A 23,024-nucleotide genomic window follows, 5' to 3' on the forward strand; every position below is an offset into this window, starting at 1 on the left:
CGGTCCAAAAAAAAAAACTAATAAAAAGCAAATGGTTTTGAAGGTTGTGACTTTGAAACCACAAAATGGCGTCGTGCTGAAGATTGAAAGCACTTTTCATAATAAATGCAACACAGTAAAAGGCGGCGACAGTGAATTATAACGCCCCGTGCAGCTTAAATATTGATTTGTGAATAGATTAAATTATACTCTAGTACCGCAAAGGGAATTTATTTGTTGTCGTTTTGATTTGACTGAGATACAAACGAGATTTAAACTGTATTTTCTTATGCAAGTCCGATTAACTAAAATAATATTGATTAAATGTCAAAACTAAAATCTATACCTCATACAGAATATTGTATATGTGTATTACAGCTGTTCAATTACTACTACTACTACTACTACTACTACTACTACTACTACTACTACTGCTACTATGCAAAGGAGAAATTCAATTTTATCAACTGGACAAAAAAAAAAGTGTGTTTTTCTTTTGTCCAGTTGACGGAATTGAATTTCTCCTTTGCTTTGGATCCTACCTGGACGACTGAGGGACTCTACGAACTACTACTACTACAACTACTACTACTGCTAGTCTAACTACTACTAGCCCTACTACTACTACTTAAAAAAAGTAAAAATACATGTGTTGTGCGTGTGCCAGTATTTTCTGTTTGCTCATTGTTCCAGATAATACGCATAAAAACTGTCTCATAACGTTTAACTGAATATTGATTTTAGTACTACTACTACTACTACTATTACTACTTCCCACATATAATAACGTGTAAGGCTATGACTATTACTATTACTACTACTACCACTACTACTATAACTAGCCCAAGTACTATGTATAGTGTGTGTACCACTATATATTCTGTTCATTTGTTGTTCCAAATATATCGATTCTAGTCCTACTACTTCTGCTTCTCATATACTGCAACTTGTAAACACTACTACTACTATGACTATTAGCTGAACTACTACAACTAGCCCTACTACTACTACTACTACTACTACTACTACTGCTGCTGCTGCTATTATTACTGCTGCTACTACTCCTACTCCTACTAACTACTACTACTAGTAGTACTGCTACTACTACTACACTTTTTTTCATTCATTGTCCTAAACATTTTGTAAATATACATTAAAATACAGATAAAATATATAAAACAGATTTGAAATAGTCTTATTTTGCTTTGTGGAAAGTGTATAATGCATTTTTTAAAAACATTTTTACTGATCATGTTTTTCTTGAAATGAAGTTGGAGTCGATGTGGACAGATGTTTCTTGTCTTTATTAAAACATGAAGGTTACATGGACAGAACGTCATTCACACAAACACAACTTTATTTCACATATGTACAACCCTACGACTTTACACCGTCTTCTACTCAAAAACACGTCAGAGCCAAACCGAAACGTGAGTAAAAAAATCCTCTGTCACTAAAAATAGAGTTATTTCTGGTATCGCTGTAGCGTAGGGCTGAGTGCGCTCATAAACTTGGTCCCACATTGAGTTTTAGTTACAATTTGTACATTAAGAGGAACAGACAATTCTCCCACGAAGTTCAACACACGCACTGCACATCAACGAAAATAAAGTATAATTCTCAAATATTATAACTATATCGAGCTTTTGTGCTGTCTTTAGTTCACTTGTCTAATGGGCTTCTGTGAGGTTTGAGGGTCAATTATGGAAGGTTAGAAAAGCAAACAGGAGCAAAAATTAAATAAAAATATTAAGTTAACTCAACTCAAGAACTGATAAATTGTGATTAAAAGTGAAAAAATTGAGTAAATTCAACATTATAACAATATATTTTTATTAAATTATGCATTGAGTGCAAGACGATTCAAAATTCTAAACGTTCGCAAATGTGCTTTCAAAATGTGTGCAATTTGAGGAATTCAAGAATTAATAAATTGTTATTAAAACTGAAAAAAATTTGTAAAATCAACATTATATAACATATTTTTTATTAAATTATTCATTGAGTACAAGATGATTAAAAATTCTAAGAGCTCGCAAATGTGCTTTCAAAATGTGTGCAGTTTTGGCAACTGAATAATTAATCAATTGTGATTAAAAGTGAAAAATTTAGTAAAATCAACATTTTTATAACATATTTTTATCAAGTTATGCATCGAGTATAAGACAATTAAAAGTTCTAAAAGTTCACAAATGTGCTTTTAAAATGTGTGCAGTTTTGGCAACTCAGTAATTAATAAATTGTGATTAAAACTGTAAAAACTGAGTAAAACATTATTATAACATGGTTTTATTGAGTTAAAAAAAAAAAATTCTAAGAGCTCGCAAATGTAATTTCAAAATGTGAGCAAAAATTAAGTTAACTCAGCTTAGTAATGAATATATTATGATGAAAAAATTGAGTAAAATCAACATTATTATTATTACAACATTTTCTTAAGTTATGCATTGAGCACAAGACGATTAAAAATTCTAAAAGTTTGCAAATGCTTTCAAAATGTGTGCAGTTTTGGCAATTCAAGAATTAATAAACTGTGATTAAAAGTGAAAAAAATTACATTATTATAATGCATTTTTATTAAGTTATGCATTGAGTATAGGATGATGAAAAATTCAAAAAGTTCACAATTGTGCTTTCAAAATAAGTGCAGTTCTGGCATTTATTTATTTTTTTGTTTTGTTTATTCATACACACAAGAAGTGTAATTAAAAAATATGAAATAGTATTTTAACATTTTGTGCAATTTTGGGCCCATTTTTATAGATTCACGCATAAAAGAAACAGAATAATTAGAAGATATTGTATGTATATGTATGCAAACGTGCTTTGAAAATGTGCAATTTCTACAAGTATAACAAATATATATTTGCATTTAAGGAAGAAACAGATGGACTTTCTTTCATTTCCTTAACCACAGCTGCCCTGGGACTGATTCATACAGATTTGGCTGCCAGTCTGTACCAATACTTGTAGCTTATTTTATAGCAATGATTATTAATACATTTCAAAACTAAAAATTTGTGTTCTAACTTAATTTTAAGATATTTCCGTGCAAAACAGTGTGTCCACTAAAATAGATTCCATATATTATACAAAAAGTGCAAGTAGTAAACAAATAGTAAAATCCTTCATAATAATAATAATAATAATAATAATAATAATAATAATAATAATAATAATAATAATAATAATAATAATACATTGTTTTTATATAATGCACAATAAAGTAAAACTAAAACAAGGATAGACAAAAAAAAAAAAAAAAAAAACCTCTAGGCTGTGAGGAAAAGGTGTTTTTTGAGTTATTACAAGGTAGAAGAAAACCTTGGCTGCGTCTTTACTGAACATTTATTTCGATTTCCTGCTTCGTGTTTAGTCGTTGTCGTATATCCACAATATTTTATACTTGTTTGGACACTAAGGCCAAAGGTATAAATAATAAAATATAAAAAATACTTCTGAATTTCCAACCTGCTTCACGGTAAGAAGAACTTTTTACTTGGTCTTTTTGAGTAGAATTTATAGACTGAGTATGAAGTGCAAGAGTTGGGAGGGCATCTGGCTTAAAATTGAGTATATACGCGTTTAAAGAAGAAGAGGACAGGCTACTTTTCTTAGCCACAGCTGCCCTGGGACTGATTCCTAGAGATTTGGCTGCGAATCTGCGCCAATATCCTTTTCAGTGATTGTCAAACACGAACGGCAGTTATAACCAGGCATGTGGAAGTGTCTTGCCCAAGGACACATCAGCAATAAACAGGCCTATTCAGTTTCAGTATTCACTATTATCGGTTGCATTGCCAAATCTGTAAATAACGCAAAATAGACAATAAGGAACATTTCGGTAACTGGAAATATGGTTTAAAATATCAGCTCTTGACTCCATCTAGTGGTGTAAAATGGTCATGTGAAAAGTAAATATTTAAAATCTCGCCAAATCTGTAAATAAGTTTGCCAAATTTTTCTCTTATATTTTGAGCTAACGCAATACATATGATAAGGAACGTTTTTGTAAGAATTCTTTTGATCAGCTCTTGACTCCATCTAGTGGCGTAAAATGGTCATGACAAAAGTAAATATTTAAAATCTCGTCTTTAAGTTTAGTTTTTACATTCGAAGTGACAACAAATCCAAAAGTTAATCGAAAATAGACGGTTTTATCTATGAAATGTAAATAGTTAGTTGCTAATTATCTAAATAAGTTTGCCAAATTTTAGTGGAAATATGGTTTGAAAGATCAGCTCTTGACTAGTGGCGTAAAATGGTAATGCAAAAAGTAAATATTTAAACTCGCCGTTTTTGAAGTTTAGTTTTCACATTCGAAGTGACAACAGATTCAAAAGTTAATCGAAAATAAATGGGTTTATCTACGAAATGTAAAAAGTTGCCAAATAAATAAATAAGTTTGCTGAATTTTACTGTAAATATAAGCTCTTGACTCCATCTAGTGGTGTAAAATGGTCATGCGAAAAGTAAATATTTTAAATTTCTATTCTTGAGATTTAGTTTTCACATTTGAAGTGACAATAAATCAAAAAATTAATCCAAAATAAACAAGTTTATCTATGAAATGTAAAAAGTTTCCAAATCTGTAAATAAGTTTGCCAAATTTAACTCTTATATTTTGAGCTGACACAATACATACAGTAAGGAACCTTCTTTGTATATATTTTATTTTACTGGAAATACAGTTTGCAAGATCAGCTCTTGACTCCATCTAGTGGCGTAAAATGGTCATGAAACAAGTAAATATTTAAAATTTCATCTTGAAGTTTAGTTTTAACATTCGTAGTAACAATGAATCCAAAAGTTAATAGAAAATAAACAGGTTTATCTATGAAATGTAAAAAGTTGCCAAATCTGTAAATAAGTTTGCCAAATTTAACTCTAATATTTTGAGCTAACGCAATACATACAAAGTGGAAAATTTTTGTAAATATATATTATTTAACTGGAAATAGGGTTTGAAATATCAGCTCTTGACTCCATCTACTGGCGTAAAATAGTCAAAAAGTAAATAAAATTTCAATTCTTAAAGTTTAGTTTTCACATTCGTAAGTGACAAGGAATCTAAAAGTTAATCTAAAATAAATGACAATATCTATGAAATGTAAAAAGTTGCCAAATTTTTCTCTTATGTTTTGAGCAATACGTACAAAAAGGAACATTTTTGTAAGTATATAATCGTTTACCGGAAAAATGTTTTGAAAAATCAGCTCTTGACTCCATCTAGTGGTGTAAAATGGTAATGCAAAAACGTAAATATTTAAAATCTCATCTTGAAGTGACAACAAATCCAAAAATGGATCCAAAATAAATGGATTTATCTACGAAATGTAAAAAGTTACGCTTGAATAAATATGATACATGTTAAGAAATTATGATTAAAAGTGCGGTAAATTGTGCGTTTTTGTGTCTAGATTGTTTAGTAAAACTTTTGTCGACTCCTGTTTGCTTTTCCGAACTCCGATTAACGTCTTCGTACGACCTTACCTCTGTAAAGTCTCTCATAGAAGCCCATTTTAACCATTGCACCGTCCCTTTAAGTGAAATCATTCCCAAACGACTCTTCCGACATCGACCGTTGAACTCCACTCCACGCGTCCACTCCGTTCCCGTCGACGTTTACGCAGTTTTTCTTCTTCCCTCTCCGCTCCTCCATCCGAATCGTGTCGTACAGCCCCTGCGGACCGTCCTCCAGTAAAGTGTCTCTTTCAGAATACGACGGTTTCATTTGGCAAACGTTTCTCAGCATGAGCAAAGCCGGCGCGTACAGGACGTTTATCAAACCCATGCCTAGATTCAACTGAACGAAACCCAAGTTATGCACAATTTGCCCGGCGACGATCGGACCCATGGCGTACGCGACGGAATACGAGATATCCGCGATGGCGTAGACGCTGCCGTAAACCGAAACGTGGCGAACGTCGACCAAAAACGCCAAAGTTGGAAGCAGCGCGGTGTCTACGAGCGCGATCCCGAAACATATCCCGCATAACGGCGCGATCAGCTGGCCAAAGGTTTTACAAGCGGGAACCGTGCACGAGCTCGCGCCGATTATGACCATGCCGAGCGCGCCGTAGAACCACTGCAGATTCGGGTTTTTCGCCGCTAATCGGACGGTGATGTAAACGCCAAAAACGTGCGGGAAGAACGCGGGAAGCCATGTGAGCCCCATTTCCCACTGCGAAGAGTGCATCGTGGTTTCCATCCAGCTCGCGATAGTCGGTTCGAGAAACGCCAGCGGGATGTTGCATACGGTGAGCGCGCCGGCGACTACGGCGATGTACGGATCGATCATGAGTTTGTAGATCGGAGGCCCCACCGGCATGTTTTCGCGAGTTCGATTCGTTAACGGTCTTATGATGGTAAGAAGCAAAAATCCGTCCGCCAAACATATGCAAGCCAGGACGATGAACGGCACTCTTTTCCCGGCGAACTCGTACAGGATCCCGCCAAAAGGGGGCGCCACGAGACTTCCGAACGATATGAACGCAAGAGCGATTCCCAGCGCACGGCTTCTCTCCGCTTCTTCCGTGTACTTATCGGCAATCATGGCTAAACCCGAAGTGTCCGCGAACGCCGATCCTAAACCTTGCAAACTCCTCGCGATAAACAGCGTGGCGTAGTTTTCCGCGAACGCGAAAATGCACGTCGAAACGAACATGACCATTAAACCGATTAGCAAAGGGATATCGTAACCGACCCGATCGATAAAAGTCCCGCTGATTGGGTTGACGATGAGCTGCAGTATGGCCTTGGATGCAAACAAAACGCCGATTTGAATGTCCAGGTTGTTTTTCGGCGGCGAATTTGGAGTGGGGTGTAGCGTGCTGTTGGGATGCAAAACGATGTGCACGTGCTCGCTCTGTTCGCTCTCCAAATCGGCGAGGTAATCCGGAATAATCGGCACGATGACCATGTAAAGCATATTGTCCAAGAGCAGAGCAACGCAAACGATAACGAGAATAATGCGTCGCTGCTGATGCGGATCCTTCATGGCCGTGCCGAGCTGTTTGGTCTTCGCACCCATTTCTGAGAGTTTCACCGCGGCGGATTTGGCCAAACCGCGGGGCTCGCTGGTCTCCGGATCCATTTTGTGCTTCTGTGTTTTACCCTCCCAAAAAATGCAAACTTTGTCAACTCAGCGTCGTAAAAAATGTCTCATCTTTGTCTTGTTATTCCATTGTAAGTAGTGTTTAATTTAAATTTTTAGTCAGTGAAACAAGGAAAGAAAAGTCGGGATAACGTGTCTCAAAAATTTAGGATTCTGAATTTCGAAAAAACTAAAAAAACAAAAAAAAAACGACGTGCTTTTTTCTCAACAGAACTTAAAACAATCTTAAAATCCATATTCCTTATTTTTACGATATGTTCTACAATTCTTTTATGTTGTGCTTTCTTTGTCGAGATGAAGGGCAATTCACTCGTTACGTAACTGACCAAGAACTTGGCAATTTTTTCTTCAGTTTCTGTGCATCTTGTGCGAGCCCTCACTTCACTTTAGGACTCTATTATTTTTATCTTAGTCCTTTTATTTGTTCATAGATTCAGTTGTTTTAATCACAATTCGTGTAAAAACAGTGAAGATGTCGACACTGGTTCAGTTTTAATCACAATTCGTGTAAAAACAGTGAAGATGTCGACACTGGAATAAAGAGAAATGCCTCGAAAGCAAATTACGCGCTGGCTTCTCTTGTGCGTAAAAAGGAAATTGTCCGATACGTTTCTTGCACTGGGTTTATCAATCTTTAGTCTTCAGTCAGTCATTATTCAAACACAAAAATCGGGTTTTAGGTGAACGATAAAAGAACCTCACTGTGCTCCGTCCTCCTTTCGTCTGTGCGCGTGCTCTTTGTGCTTCTATTTCTTGGATTTGACCCAAACGGGACAGTGGATCATCTGTGGATCATCTGTGGATCATCTGTGTGCTTGAAGGAAATCTCACATGTTTTATTTGGACAGAGTTGGGTCTCGTGAGCCGCGGACAGTGCAGACTCGGTCCTCTTCTTTTGCGTAAAATGACTTCTGTGTAACACCGTTAGCTGTGTAAAATCTCCAGTTAGTTTACTTCATTCATGTTTTCTTGTTAAAGCATCATCATTATCTTCACATTTGGGCTTGAACATTACCGCTTCATGAAAGATTAATGTCCCCTCGTGGCGCGTTCCACTGAACATCAAACATGTCCTTCTCGTTTGGTTTTGGAGAGGATTAAACTGAGCTCCGCGCGCTGCGTCCGGCTCCGCTGTGCGTAATGGAGACTCCAGCTGCGCTTTTCCTTTTGCTAAAATCAATTCACTTCAAACCATTTAACTTGAAGTTGTGAGGATCATTTCAGACGCTCGTGAGTGAAAACGCGCCCCGCGCGAGGTGACAGGACTCGGTCAGAAAATCAGTCAAACCGGAGCCGAGATCTTTGTCCGCGCTCATGGTGCCTCCTCGTGACGTCAGTTCGGGTTAACGGAGCCAAAGATCCAGAGTTCATTAAACCCGCAGTAAAAGTCAAAGTGCGGGGATGTTTACTGGCGTCCCGCGGAGCTGCGTCTCACCGTCCCCAAACTTTCCTCGTGTCCCTTCGCGCCGTGACTCATCTCCGACTGTGTCCGCGCGGCCGTGCCTCGCGTGACCCTGTGGCACGTCGCGCTCTGAGCCCACGCGAGGCGCCGTGGCCGTGGTGCACGCGCGTCTTTTCTATGATGCGCGCGCGTGGCCCCGAGGGGCACCTTTATCTGCGCGTGCAGCCAATGAGGCACGCGCGTGCACCAGCAGCCACCAGGCTCCTGCGCGCGCACGAGAGAGAAGGGACAGAAACAAAGAGTCTTTAATCTCTTCACTTCAGACTCATTTAGTCAAAACTCTGATTTCAGATGAAAAATGAATCTTTGACTTGAACAGAGACACAAAAAACTTGATCTAATCATATTTTTGTGACTTTGTTATTAAAAGAAAAGACCTGATATTTACTTTGTCTCTAGAAAACAGAAACCACAGTCACGTGCGTAAATGTGCTGCCACTGAGACAGAAATATATTAAAAAAAACATTTTGTATTGAAGCTCGGTCCGAGGACCAGAGCCGCTGTGGTTACACTGATGCACTGGCGCCGCCTCGTGGTGAAACTCAGATATTACACCAAAGAGCTGAACGTCTGTAGAGAATCGCAGTTATTTACAAAGAGCAAAAGGATCAGAAATTTGAGACTGGATTATTCATCGTCGTCTGAAATACAGACTTCTGTTAAAACAGTTACAGTGAGTCAGTGATGATCAGGATCAAAATGTTCAGACATCTCAGTTCCTGTGAGCCCCCTTGTGGGAGAATGACATAATCACATTTTAGAATCTAAAAACCACCAGTAAATATCAAACTAATTAAACCAATAAAACATACAGAAAGAAGACAACATAATCAATAAAAGCTATTTATTCTTATTTTCAGACTTTGTACATTTTTTGTTCAATAAGAGCATTTAACATTGACACTTCGCAAACACCAGTAAACAATATTTCTTTGATTCTCTCATACGATTTTTATGTAAACAGACAAAACCAGGATCAGAATAGGAAAAGTTGGGATCATTCTGAGGCGGACGTCACTCACAAAGCACTGGTACCAAAAACCAAAGTTGGGGAATTAAAAGAAAATGTATTTAAATATGTAAACCATAACCACATCTCCACACAGCCCTTGGTTAAAACTTAGATTTGGGTTCATTCTTCCTCCATGAGCGCCCAGGCCTCCTCCGCTTTCATGTAATACTGATTGGCTAAACGTCCTTTCATCGCCGCCATCGCTGCTTCTGCCGCTTCAGTGAAAAGGTCTCCTACGAGAAAACAAGAGGGAAAAAGACCGTAAGAACCAGGACTAAACCAGGACTGAAACAGGACTGAAACAGGACTAAACCAGGACTAAAACAGGACTGAAACAGGACTAAACCAGGACTGAAACAGGACTAAACCAGGACTGAAACAGGACTACCAGGACTCTAAACCAGGACTAAACCAGGACTAAACCAGGACTGAAACAGGACTAACCAGGACTAAACCAGGACTAAACCAGGACTAAACCAGGACTGAAACAGGACTAAAACAGGACTAAACAGGACTAAACCAGGACTGAAACAGGACTAAAACAGGACTGAAACAGGACTAAACCAGGACTGAAACAGGACTAAAACAGGACTAAAACAGGACTGAAAACAGGACTAAACCAGGACTGAAACAGGACTAAACCAGGACTGAAACAGGACTAAACAGGACTAAACCAGTCTAAACCAGGACTAAACCAGGACTAAACAGGGCTGAAACAGGACTAAACCAGGACTAAACCAGGACTAAACCAGGACTAAACAGGAACAGACTAAACAGGACTAAACAGGACTAAACCAGGACTAAACCAGGACTAAACAGGACTAAACCAGGACTAAACCAGGACTGAAACAGGACTAAACAGGACTAAACCAGACTAAACCAGGACTAAACCAGGACTAAACCAGGACTAAACCAGGCAGAAACAGGACTAAACCAGGACTAAACCAGGACTACACTGAAACAGGACTAAAGGACTGAAACAGGACTAAACCACTGAAACAGGACTAAACCAGGACTAAACCAGGACTAAACCAGGACTAAAAGGACTAACAGGACTAAAAGGACTAAACAGGACTAAACAGGACTAAACCAGGACTAAACCAGGACTAAACCAGGACTGAAACAGGACTAAAGGACTAAACAGGACTAAACAGGAAACCAGGACTAAACCAGGACTAAACCAGGACTAAACAGGACTAAACCAGGACTAAACAGGACTAAACAGGACTAAACAGGACTAAACCAGGACTAAACCAGGGACTAAACCAGGACTAAACCAGGACTAAACCAGGACTGAAACAGGACTAAACCAGGACAAACAGGACTAAACAGGACTAAACCAGACTAAACCAGGACTAAACCAGGACTAAACCAGGACTAAACCAGGGCTAAACAGGACTAACCAGGACTAAACAGGACTAAACAGACTAAACCAGGGACTGAAACAGGACTAAACCAGGAAACCAGGACTAAACCGGGCTGAAACAGACTAACCAGGACTAAACAGGACTAAACAGGACTGAAACAGGACTAAACCAGGACTAACCAGGACTGAAACAAACCAGGACTAAACCAGGACTAAACCAGGGCTGAAACAGGACTAAACAGGACTAAACAGGACTAAACCAGGACTAAACCAGGACTAAAACAGGACTGAAACAGGACTAAACCAGGACTAAACCAGGACTAAACCAGGACTAAACAGGACTAAACCAGGACTGAAACAGGACTAAACCAGGACTAAACCAGGACTGAACAGGACTGAAACAGGACTAAACCAGGACTAAACCAGGACTGAAACAGGACTAAACCAGGACTAAACCAGGACTAAACCAGGACTAAACCAAGGACTGAAACAGGACTAAACCAGGCTGAACCAGGACTAAACCAGGGCTGAAACAGGACTGAAACAGGACTAAACAGGACTAAACCAGGACTAAACCAGGACTAAAACCAGGACTAAAACAGGACTAAAGCAGGACGAAACCAGGGCTGAGTCAGGTCTAATCCAGGACTAAACCAAGACGTAACCAGGGCTAAATCGGGACTAAAATGGGACTAAACTGGGACTAAACCAGGATTAAATCAGCACTAAACCAGGACAAACCAGGGAAAACCAGGGCCAAACCAGAGCCAAATCAAATCTAAACCAGATCTAAACCAGAACTAAACCAGGACTAAACCAGGGCTAAAAAGCAAAACAGTAAAATCAGTAAAGCCCATGTACTAAACATGTTCTTTCTTTTACGCTCACACATTGCGCTTGTTTCTGCTCTACAGTTATAATCTCTGACGCTCGTGGATCGTGACGTTATAATCTGGACACTTTAAATCACAATATTCATCTAAAACGACTTGGACCGTCCTCGTACCTGCTTTCTGTGGATCCGCCTTCAGCCCGTGGCCTCCCTCCTGGAACATCTCAGCCTCTCGAGACAGAAGCAGATACCGAGGCTCGTCCTGCGTCCCGTCGAACTCCCCCCCCTCGTCGTAGTCCATCATGTTCAGAGCCGTGTCGTACCAGTGCACCGCCTCCTCCCAGTCCTGCTTCCTGGAAAACAAACAAAAACAAAACTAATGACCCTCTAATCCTCCGCAGTGAGAGGACGGAGACAGACGCTCCCCTCGGCCGCTCACTTGTCCACGGGGAGGTTGAATCCGGTGTCGAAGGCTCGGGCCACGGTGATCATACAGCTCCGGTCTCCAGCCTCCGCCGCCTGAAGAAGATACCGGAAACCCCGCGCTCTGTTCCCCGCGCTGTCCTGGAAACAAAACACAACAAAAAACACGGTTCACAAAAATACAGCGACGCTTTGGCAAAGACAAAACTGACTTAACTATTGTCTTAACTTAATATTTGTATTTATCCATCTGGAATATGGATAAATACTAAATCTAATCTAATCTAAAATAAGTCAAAAATGTAAAAATGTTCGATCATTAGGATTTAAAGTAGCGACTTAAAATATAGTTAATAAGGGAAATATAGGTATTGATAAATAAATAATAATAAATACAATTTTTAAAAATAATAATTAAATAAATAAAAATTTATATAAAATAAAATAAATAAATAATAATAATAAAAAAAAATAATAATAATAATAACTATTGTTGTTGTAGTGGTTATAATAATTACAATAATAATTAAATGGGGGATGAAAAATATTAAATATAAAATACATTTCCCACATATACTGCAACTTATATATGTTTTTTTAATTCTTCATTGCGCATTTTTGGGCTGGTGCGACTTATAGTTTGAAAAATATGGTAAGTAACTTTCATTCAAATTACATTTTATATTAAGTACTTTTTTATTTTTACTCAAGTAGGTTTTTAGATGGTTAATTTTACTTTTATTTAGTAGGAATTAAGCAAAGTAAAGATACTTTTACTTAATAAAATTGTTTCTGTACTTTTCCAACTCCCTTCACTTGTTGCCTGTGTGTTTTAGAATCGATTTTAAGATTTTACTGATCACTTTTAAAGCTCGTTTAGGTTTTGCACCAAGTTACATTTCAAAACTTTTATCCCTGCAGATCCTCAGGCAGGTCCAAACTCCAGGCTCCGGATGAAGGTGCTTTGGATCATCTTTTAAATCACTTCTTAAAACCTATTTTTATCGGCTGTCCTTCGTTTAACTGGTTTGAGCTTGAATTTATTTCCTTTAATTTGCTGGATTTTGAACCTATTTCTCTACATTTATACACTGACTGAAGAGCCCGTCCTCCTCCACACTGCAGTTCTCTTCTGTACCTCCATCTGCATGTCGGGCAGGATGTGGTGGGGCAGCTGCATGTACGCCTGCCCCAGAGCGATGATGGCCTCCAGCTCGCCGCACAGTGCTGCCCTCTCCAGGTGGAACAGGGCAGAGTCCTGGTCCCACGCCTCGTCTTTCTCACAGAAGCGCCCGGCCTCGTGGTACCGCACCATCGCCAAGTGAACCTGACGCACAGAGACAGGATCAATATTATGGATTATGTACGTACAACATTCTGTCTCAAATCCTGGAAAACACGTCTGTCGTCTGCGCTTGAGTTTTCCTTCAGTATCACTTGGATTAAACTTTTTCAGTAACATCACACTTGCCACATTTACATGAGCTTTAATTCCGAATAAAAATAATTTAATTCTGAAGTAAGTGGGTGGTTTATTCAGATTCTAAAGCCATATTCATTTATTCCTCGATCATGTAAACGTTTATTCTTCTTAAAAATAATTTGTTCGTTCAGTTCATGCTCGTTGTGTCGCCCTTCGATCCGGCTCCACTAGTCCTGTCTTCGGATTTTCCTCCACGTCTCTTTGGATTTGTGAGCGTGGGATGTGGGAGTGGGCTGAGGTAGATCAGCCTCACACTCACTTTGTCTTCTTCCTCTCTTCTCCGACGCTCTTCCCTTCTCCTCCTCAGCCGACAGACGTAAAGTGTGATGACAGAATTCTCCAGCTGCTGCTCAATTTTCATCGGAACCACCGCGGGAAAAGTTTGGATCGTGTTTTTGTCCGTGGCGTAACGACAGAAAAGTCGGTAGCAGCTGAAGTGTGTGTTTTCTTCCGGTCGAGCGGAATTAAATAAAGACGATTTAACTAGTTTTCCATGTAAACAAATCCAGAAACAAGTCGGAATTATTATTTTCATGTAAACTAGAAGAAGAATATTTTAATTCCGAACAAAGCTCTTTCCAGTCAGAGTGGTCACATTTACATGTTTTTTTTATTCCAAATTAAGTGTTCTGAATTAAAAAGTCCGGAATTAAAATATTCTCCTTCGAGTTCACATGGCGATAATAATTCTGAATTGAGGTTTACATGGAAAACACGTTAAATCGTCTTTATTTAATTCTGATTGGACAGAGACACAAACGTATTTACGTCGACCGGAAGAAAACACACACTTCAGCTGCTCCCGGCTTTTCTGTCATCTCGGTTTTTGTCGTTACACCACGGACACAAACACCATCCAAACTTTTTCCGCAGTTGTTCTGATGATAATTGCGCAGCAGCTGGAGAATTGTCTCATCACACTTTACGTCTGTCGGCTGAGGAGGAGAAGGGAAGAGTGTCGGAGAAGAGAGGAAGAAGACAAACTGAGCGTGAGGCTGATCTACCTCAGCCCACTCCCACATCCCGCTCACAAATCCAAAGAGACGTGGAGGAAAGTCCGAAGCCACGACTGGTGGAGCCGGATCGAAGGGCGACACAACGAGCATGAACAACCGCAATTATTTTTAAGAAGAATAAACGTTTACATGATCGAGGAATAAATTAATTTGGCTTTAAAAAATGAATAAACCTCCCACTTACTTCAGAATTAAGTTTAACTCCGAATAATCATTTTCATTTCAGTGTTCACATGGTCTTTTTAAAGTGGAATTTATTTTTATTCAGAATTAAAGCTCATGTAAACGTGGAAAGTGTGTTAAAACAAAGCTCAGATTAAAGTCGAACTTGTGTACCAGAGCTTCAGACAGAGCAGTGCCTCCAGTTCGCGTCACCCCCCCAGAGAATGTTGACGACATCAGCTGCAAAGTCTCAGCAGCTCATAGTTTTTAGTTTTCCGTGTACCTTTCCGAGCACAGACTGTCCGATCTTCTTCTGCAGGAGCGAGCTGAGCCTCTCCACCTCCGTGGCCACACACGAGGGTCTGTGAACGTGAGCTCTGGACGAGTGGAAGAAACTCCACTTCTCCTCCGACAGCTGCAGCAAAACACAAAAACACAAAACACAAACACAAAAATAAACTTTTGGACAGAGGAGTGATCACAGGGTTAAAAATCACTCCATCAGGCACGCGCTCAACTCATTTAAAGGACCCATGTTACGCTGTTTTCCGATCTCTGTTCTAATGTTGTTTCCTCGTCACAAACAGACCTGGATTTGTGTTTTTGTTTCATTCACGTTTAACTCACAAACACACCTGCACATTTACGCTGAGTTCTTCTCACAAACAGAAAGAAAACACACAAAATACAACTCCAGGTCTGTTTTTGACGAGGTAAGAACATATTATAAAACAAGAATTATAACATGCAGGGTTCCCACTCTTTTTCATTGACAAAATTTCAAAACTTTGATGACTTTTTCTTAACCTAAAGTGAATTTTCCATGACATTACGGCCCCTACATGTGTAGAACTGATCAGACTTTTAGGGCTAAATATGAAATGTTAACTCTTTCCACTCACTTTATGGTTTGGGATTATAGTTTTTTAACATTCAAAATCCTGTCAGTGCTTTTATTGTCGTCTCTTTTAAACAAATACACATGTTTGGAAATAATCATAATAGAATCATGAGAACTTAACAGAAAGCTGGAGTTGCATGAGATACTAAAATTAGGTGACTTTTCCAAAACTTTCATTGAATTTAGAAAAATTGACATTTTTAATTTCCAGGACCGTGGGAACCCTGAACATGACTTAAAGCTCACAAGAGTCAGTTTTGCGTAATGTGGGACCTTTAATAAAATAAGACAGATTGAAGCAGACAAGAGCAAGAAAAGTCATCAGGACAAGTTTGTGTTATTTAGAACGATAAGTTTTATGGAAATACATTATCTTTTTTTGTTATCTATGTTGTGACGTCTGCAGAGCAGTTGTCAAAAATCAGACCCTAATCGATACTAAAACTGGTATCAAAAGAAGATCCTTTTTTTTCCCCGCAGGTATCGATACTAAAGAAGAAACTTTCACAGGACAAAAATGAAGCTTTCCTGAATGTATGAAGAATCAGAGCACATAGACTTGTGTACACCCATGGACCTGGTTTAGACCTGCTTTAGACCTGGTTTAGACCTGGTTTAGACCTGGTTTAGACCTGGTTTAGACCTGGTTTAGACCTGGTTTAGACCTGGTTTAGACCTGGTTTAGACCTGGTTTAGACCTGGTTTAGACCTGGTTTAGACCTAGTTTAGACCCTAGTTTAGACCTGGTTTAGACCTGGTTTAGACCTGGTTTAGACCTGGTTTAGACCTAGTTTAGACCTGGTTTAGACCTTGGTTTAGACCTGGTTTAGACCTGGTTTAGACCTGGTTTAATCCTGGTTTAGACCTGGTTTAGACCTGGTTTAGACCTGGTTTAGACCTGGTTTAGACCTGGTTTAGACCTGGTTTAGACCTGGTTTAGACCTGGTTTACCTGGTTTAGTCCTTTAGACCTGGTTTAGACCTGTTTAGACCTGGTTTAGACCTAGTTCCCTAGTTTAGACCTTTAGACCTGGTTTAGACCTGGTTTAGACCTGGTTTAGTTTAGTCCTGGTTCCAGTCCTGGTTTAGTCCTGGTTTAGTTTAGACCTGGTTTAGTTTAGTCCTGGTTTAGACCTGGTTTAGTCCTGGTTTACCTGGTTTAGTCCTGGTTTAGGTTTTCCTGGTTTAGACTGGTTTAGACCTGGTTTAGGTTAGTCCTAGTCTGGTTTCCTGGTTTAGTCCTGGTTTAGTCCTGGTTTAGTCCTGGTTTAGACCTGGTTTAGTCCTGGTTTAGTCCTGGTTTAGTCCTGGTTTAGACCTGGTTTAGTCCTGGTTTAGACCTGGTTTAGACCTGGTTTAGTTGTTTAGTCCTGTTTAGTCCTGGTTTTAGTCCTGGTTTAGTCCTGGTTTAGACCTGGTTTAGTCCTAGACCTGTTTAGACCTGGTTTAGTCCTGGTTTAGACCTATTTATCCTGGTTTACCTGGTTTAGTCCTGGTTTAGTCCTAGTCCTGGTTTAGTTTCCTGTTTAGACCTGGTTTTAGACCTTTAGTCCTAGGGTTTAGTTTAGTCCTAGTTTAGTTTACCTGGTTTAGTTTAGTCCTGTTTAGTCCTGGTTTAGTCCTGGTTTAGTCCTGGTTTAGTCCTGGTTTAGTCCTGGTTTAGTCCTGGTTTAGTCCTGGTTTAGTCCTGGTTTACTGGTTTAGTCCTGGTTTAGTCCTGGTTTATGGTTTAGTCCTGGTTTACCTGGTTTAGTCCTGGTTTAGTCCTGGTTTAGTCCTGGTTTAGACCTGGTTTTAGTCCTGGTTTAGTCCTGGTTTAGTTTAGTCCTGGTTTAGACCTGGTTTAGACCTGGTTTAGTCCTGGTTTAGTCCTGGTTTAGACCTGATTTAGTCCTGGTTTTCCTGGTTTAGTCCTGTTTAGACCTGTTTAGTTAGACCTGGTTTTAGTCCTGGTTTAGTCCTGGTGTTTAGACCTGGTTTAGACCTGTTTCCTGGTTTAGTTTAGTCCTGGTTTAGTCCTGGTTTAGTCCTGGTTTAGTCCTGACCTGGTTTGATTTAGTCCTGGTTTAGTCCTGGTTTAGTCCTGTTTAGTTTAGTCCTGGTTTAGTTTAGTCCTGGTTTAGAGTCCTGGTTTAGTCCTGGTTTAGAGTCCTGGTTAGACCGGGACCACTGAGGGATTACACAGATACCAAGGCCATATGGGAAAAGAAAAGACAATACTACGATTTAATGTTGAAAATCACATTCTATTGTCTAAAAAAAAAAAAAAAAAAAAAAAGAGTTTTTCATTATTCTTGTGGTATTGGAATCGGTATTGAGTATCGAGTCCATTTCTTAGAATCAAAAGTTTGAAAGTTTAGTATCTTTAGTATCGTGACAACACTACTGCAGAGTCAATCTTCCACAGAACTAATGTGGAAAAAATCTATGTGTATAAAGACATAGTGAATAAAAATGTACTGAATGATTCAAACCATCAGCCTTTTGTTTGGTTAAGTACATGCCTGTTAAAGGATCACACAGAGAAAAAAAAGCACAAAAAGCACATTAAGATACAGCAAATAATTACCAAATATTAAATTATAATTGGTGAAGATTTGGTGAAAGATTTGGACAAAGAGGGAGCTGATTTTTCATAAATTTAAACCAAAAACCTCACTGCTTTTATTCACTTGTAATGTTAAAGGTGTTGAGTGAATGAAAACAGGAGCAGTTTCACGTTTGCGTCACACGGACGGACGAGCAGATGCAGCTGCAGCGAAGGGACGGACAAATCTGACACTGGAAAAATGCTGGAAAAATATATGGAAACTGAAAAACACCACTAGAGAAAATGAATCATCTGCATCCTCTGACCCTCTCCTCTGCTTCATCTGCTTCATCTGCTCCTCTCCTCTTTTCTTCTGACCCTGTTTTTCATCCTCTACTCCTATGATCTTCTCCTCTGCTCCTCTGTTTTTCATCCTCTGACCCTCTCCTCTGACCGTTTTTCATCTTCTGCTTCTGTTTTTCATCCTCTACTTCTGTTTTTCATCCTCTGCTCCGCTCCTCTTCCCCATCTGACCCTCTCTTTTTCATCTTCTGTGCCTCTGACCCTGTTTTTCATCCTCTGCTCCATCTGACCCTCTGCTTCTGTTTTTCCATCCTCTGCTTCTCTGACCCTCTCCTCTGCTTCCTCTGCTCTCTGTTTTTCATCCTCTGCTCCTCTCATCTTCTCCACCTGACCCTCTGTTCCTCTGACCCTCTCCTCTGTTGACTCTGCTCCTGTTTTTCATCCTCTGCTCCTCTGACCTTCTGTTTTTCATCCTCTGACCCTGTGTTTTTCATCCTCTGCTTCATCTGCTCCTCCGACCTTCTGTTTTTCTTCCTCTTCTCCTCTGACCTTCTATTATTCATCTTCTGCTCAACTAAACCTGTTTATCATCCTCTGCTCCTCTCATCTTCTCCATCTGACCCTCTGCTCCTCTGACCCCGTTTTTCTTCCTCTGATCCTCGGACCCTCTCCTCTTTGCTCTGCTCGTCTGTTTTTCTTCCTCTGCTCCTCTGACCTTCTATTATTCATCTTCTGCTCCTCTCATCTTCTCCGTCTGTCCCTCTGACCCCGTTTTCTTCCTCTGTTCCTCTGACCCTCTCCTCTGTTTTCATCCTCTGCTCCTCTGACTCTATTTTTCATCTTCTGACCCTCAGTTTTTCATCCTCTGCTCCTCTGTCCCTCTTCATCTGCTTCTCTGCTTTTCATCTTCTGCTCCTCTGACCCTCAGTTTTTCATCCTCTAACCTTCTGTTTTTTTCCTCTGTTCCTCTGACCCTCAGTTTTTCCTCCTCCAACCCTTTTCTGTGTTTTTCTGACCCTGTTTTTCATCCTCTGTTCTTCTGACCCTCTGTTTTTTATCCTCTGTTTTTCATTTTCTGCTCCTCTGACCCTCTGTTTTTCATCTTCTGCTCCATCTGACCTTCTTCCTCTGCTCCTCAGACCCTCTCCTCTGCTCGTCTGTTTTTCTTCCTCTGCTCCTCTGACCTTCTATTATTCATCTTCTGCTCCTCTCATCTTCTCCGTCTGTCCCTCTGACCCCGTTTTCTTCCACTGTTCCTCTGACCCTCTCCTCTGTTTTCATCCTCTGCTCCTCTGACCCTCTTCATCTGCTTCTCTGCTTTTCATCTTCTGCTCCTCTGACCCTCAGTTTTTCATCCTCTAACCTTCTGTTTTTTTCCTCTGTTCCTCTGACCCTCTGTTTTTCCTCCTCTGTTTTTCATTTTCTGCTCCTCTGACCCTTTGTTTTTCATCTTCTGCTCCATCTGACCTTCTTCCTCTGCTCCTCAGACCCTCTCCTCTGTTCTTCTGACTCTCTGTTTTTCTTCCTCTGCTCCATTTGACCTCCTCCTCTGCTCCTCTGACCCTCCCCTGACCCTCTCTCCTCTCCACGTTTGCACAAACCCGTGTGACTTCTCGAGTGGCGTTCTCAGACGTCCACACACAGAGCAGCTCTTTAAAGCCTCATGCAGATCCTGTATTCACCGTTTCATTGTCTGGTGTATTGGCTAAATCTGGGACGTTTAAATTAGAAACGACTCTGGCGGGAATAGCCATCCGTCTCTGACAAACCAAAACAGGAAAAATGCAAAGAAAAGGGGTTAAAAATATGAGAGAAAAACAGGAAAATCAAGAAGTGAGATTTGAGGGTGAATGGTCAAAAAGGAACATCTACGTGAATTTAAAGGCGCGCGGTGTCATTTTTCTGTTGGTCTCCATGGAGATGTTACTGCTATACCTGCGATGCTGCGCAGTATGGCATTAAACTGATCTGTTTCCATGGAGACAAAGAGGGAGCGACCCCACCTCCAGAAAAGTGACACAGACTAGAACACCTGTAAATTACCGGAAGTCAAATTATTTATTTCAATTGTACAAGTTTAGATTTAAATATTGGACTTGTTTTAAAAGACATTTGTTAATATCTGTCTGTGCAGTTGTATAAAAAGACGTACTACTTATACTAACATATAATTTCACTTAAAAATCGTCTTATTATTTTCATCTTTTGCCTCTAAATTCTACAACAGCTACAGTTCATTTCACTGGAGAATTTGAGAGTTTTGCTGCTTGAAGGTGCTTTGTGTAACCTGCTTGTGTTCATGGAGATGTTATTGCTTTGTCTAGACCAGTCATGTCCAAACTATGGCCCGTGGGTCAAATGCGGCCCTCAGACACATTTTTCTTGGCCCTCAGGCTTCCAGGTGAATTGTCCCAAATTACCTTGCATCAATTAAAATTAAACTTTTTACTGCAAGTTTTTAAAAAATCTACCTTGATAGAGTTAATATTTAATATTTAGTGTCTCGTTTTAAGGATCTTAGCACGAATAAAGACTGATGGATCATTCTAACATAGGGGTGGGCGATATATCGATATTTTAAATATATCGAGATATATTTTTTGATCCATATCACCCAGCCCTATTCTGACATGTTAAACCTGCACATATTTTAATTATTCACTGTACTGAGCATCAGTCTACGGCCCTTGATCGGCCCTCTGCTTCGTCTGTGTTTAGATATGTGGCCCTTGATGAAAAATGTTTGGACACCCCTGGTCTAGAATATTCCACGATACAGATTAAACCGGTCTATCTCAAGGGAGACAACTATAGGCTACGTTACAGGTCAGATCTGCGGAGAGTCGCCCGTATTCACAGAAGCTGTTTTCAAACCATTTACGTGAACCCACGACGCGTCATCGACAGACGGTGTGGATTTACCACCAAATAAAAACAAAGCCGTACGAAAGCGGATGAAATAACAGTCACGATCGCATCATCGACACCAGCGAGCGTTTGTAATTATACAAGTCATTATTTATGTGCGTCAAACTCTGCTACAACATCGATCTGCTGTGGAGAAGACGACAGCGACGACCAATCCAAAGATGTAATTTTATCAGGTGAACACTCATACATGCAAAACCAACAGTACGTACCATATTTTATGGGCTATTAGTCGCTCTGGATTATAAGACGCACTGTCATTAAATGGTCTATTTTCGAACTTTTTTCACAAATAAACCACGTGGGAATTTAAAGGAAACAACAGTGTGATGGGTGAGTGGTTTAGTTTGTTTGTTCGTTCACGGTGACTCTGGGCTTTGTTCAGTTGTGGCGTGTAGGGAGGTGTGTCTGGGACCAGCGGATTGTCGGCGTGTTCGCAGTGACTCAGTTGTTCAGTCGTGTCTAGAAGCGGCACGTCGCGCTCGCTTTTTCGGTTCGTTCCTCTGTTCCGTTCCTCGTCGGCGTGGAGTGATGAGTGTGTCTGTGGGTGTGTTTCGCTGTGCGGTCGCTGTCTGGTCCGTGTGTGTTTGTGTGTTCTGCGGCTTTGTAGTTTACTGAAGTCGTGCTGGGACACCTGAGTGGATTCGTATATTGGACGCTCTGGATTGTTGGGCTCGCGGTCATTTTTTGATGGAGTTCGAGGCTTAAGAGCGCATCTAATAGCCCGGAAAATACAGTAATCATTTCTGTAGACTTAAAACTTTTAATTTCATATGTGATAGTTTCAGTTGCTCTTTGTTTGTTAATTTTCTTGCGTGTGACCCGGATGAACGTGCTGACATCTTCTGTGTCATCACGGTTCACTTAGAAAAACTTTTCGGTTCCTGAACGCTCTGATTTCTGGCGTGAACGCGTGAGTCGGTTCAAGATTAGGTGCGGGAACCGGCACCTGGCACGGTTCTCTGTCGGCCTGAAAACGCCTAGAGATCTATTGTATTTTTGAGCAACACCTGCAATGAATAAACGCTCGATAGATGTGTTTAATGTCACATCATGGAACATTCAAGGCAAAGCAGTAACATCTCCATGGAGAAAAGCAGGTGAGAGAAAAGCTGCACAGTGAACCTTTAAATATGATATAAAGTCGTTGATTCATGTGTCCAAAAGTCCAGACTGATTCTCTGGAGGATTTAAAACAGCTTTATGTTCTGCAGCCACATACAAAATAAAATACAAATAATTGTGACTTCATTAGAAATTCCTTTTTTTTTTTTTCATTGTGATAGAAACAAATGGAAAAGTTACTAGTCACTACAGATGATTTCCTTTGATTTATTTGTATTTTTACCCGTCTGACACTGTCGTCGTCCGACTCAGAGTAGTATCTGTGATGGCGGTGGTGCCCCTATGATAAACATGCACAGTTCAAAACCTACTGAACACAACCACCGCTACAAAGGAGCTAAAGGGAGAAAGACAGTTTAAAACCCCCAAAAGATCCGCTAAATGA

General features: G+C 40.0%; 2 protein-coding genes across 12 annotated transcripts in view; both read right to left on the reverse strand.

Moving 5' to 3' along the window:
• Positions 1 to 5,310: 5,310 nt before the first annotated feature.
• Positions 5,311 to 7,304, reverse strand: slc18a3b (solute carrier family 18 member 3b). The gene has a single exon (XM_020931690.2). The coding sequence runs from the start codon at positions 7,073 to 7,075 to the stop codon at positions 5,522 to 5,524; it is 1,554 nt and encodes a 517-aa protein (XP_020787349.1). The 5' UTR covers positions 7,076 to 7,304; the 3' UTR covers positions 5,311 to 5,521.
• Positions 7,305 to 9,386: 2,082 nt separating this feature from the next.
• The window catches only part of eef2k (eukaryotic elongation factor 2 kinase), a 77,509-nt gene continuing 63,871 nt past the window's right edge, over positions 9,387 to 23,024 (reverse strand). For 4 of the 11 annotated variants that reach the window (XM_055150028.1, XM_020931685.2, XM_020931683.2 and 1 more), the window contains 7 exons: positions 22,863 to 22,919; positions 20,269 to 20,346; positions 15,137 to 15,268; positions 13,331 to 13,519; positions 12,209 to 12,333; positions 11,944 to 12,122; positions 9,387 to 9,804 (listed from right to left, as the gene is read on the reverse strand). In XM_055150028.1, coding sequence (XP_055006003.1) covers positions 9,692 to 9,804; positions 11,944 to 12,122; positions 12,209 to 12,333; positions 13,331 to 13,519; positions 15,137 to 15,268; positions 20,269 to 20,346; positions 22,863 to 22,919 — 873 coding nt within the window. In that variant the 3' untranslated portion in view covers positions 9,387 to 9,691. The remainder of the gene's footprint in view (positions 9,805 to 11,943; positions 12,123 to 12,208; positions 12,334 to 13,330; positions 13,520 to 15,136; positions 15,269 to 20,268; positions 20,347 to 22,862; positions 22,920 to 23,024) is intronic. The other 7 variants (XM_055150031.1, XM_055150030.1, XM_055150029.1 and 4 more) reach the window with 3 other exon arrangements.

This window comes from Boleophthalmus pectinirostris, unplaced genomic scaffold (assembly GCF_026225935.1).
Source record: "Boleophthalmus pectinirostris isolate CB_2022bp ecotype Guang Dong unplaced genomic scaffold, ASM2622593v1 HiC_scaffold_14, whole genome shotgun sequence".
Lineage (NCBI taxonomy): Eukaryota > Metazoa > Chordata > Actinopteri > Gobiiformes > Gobiidae > Boleophthalmus > Boleophthalmus pectinirostris.

Coding starts and splice junctions, on each gene's coding strand:
- slc18a3b (XM_020931690.2), bottom strand. CDS start 7,075: ATGGATCCGGAGACCAGCGAGCCCCGCGGTTTGGCCAAATCCGCCGCG.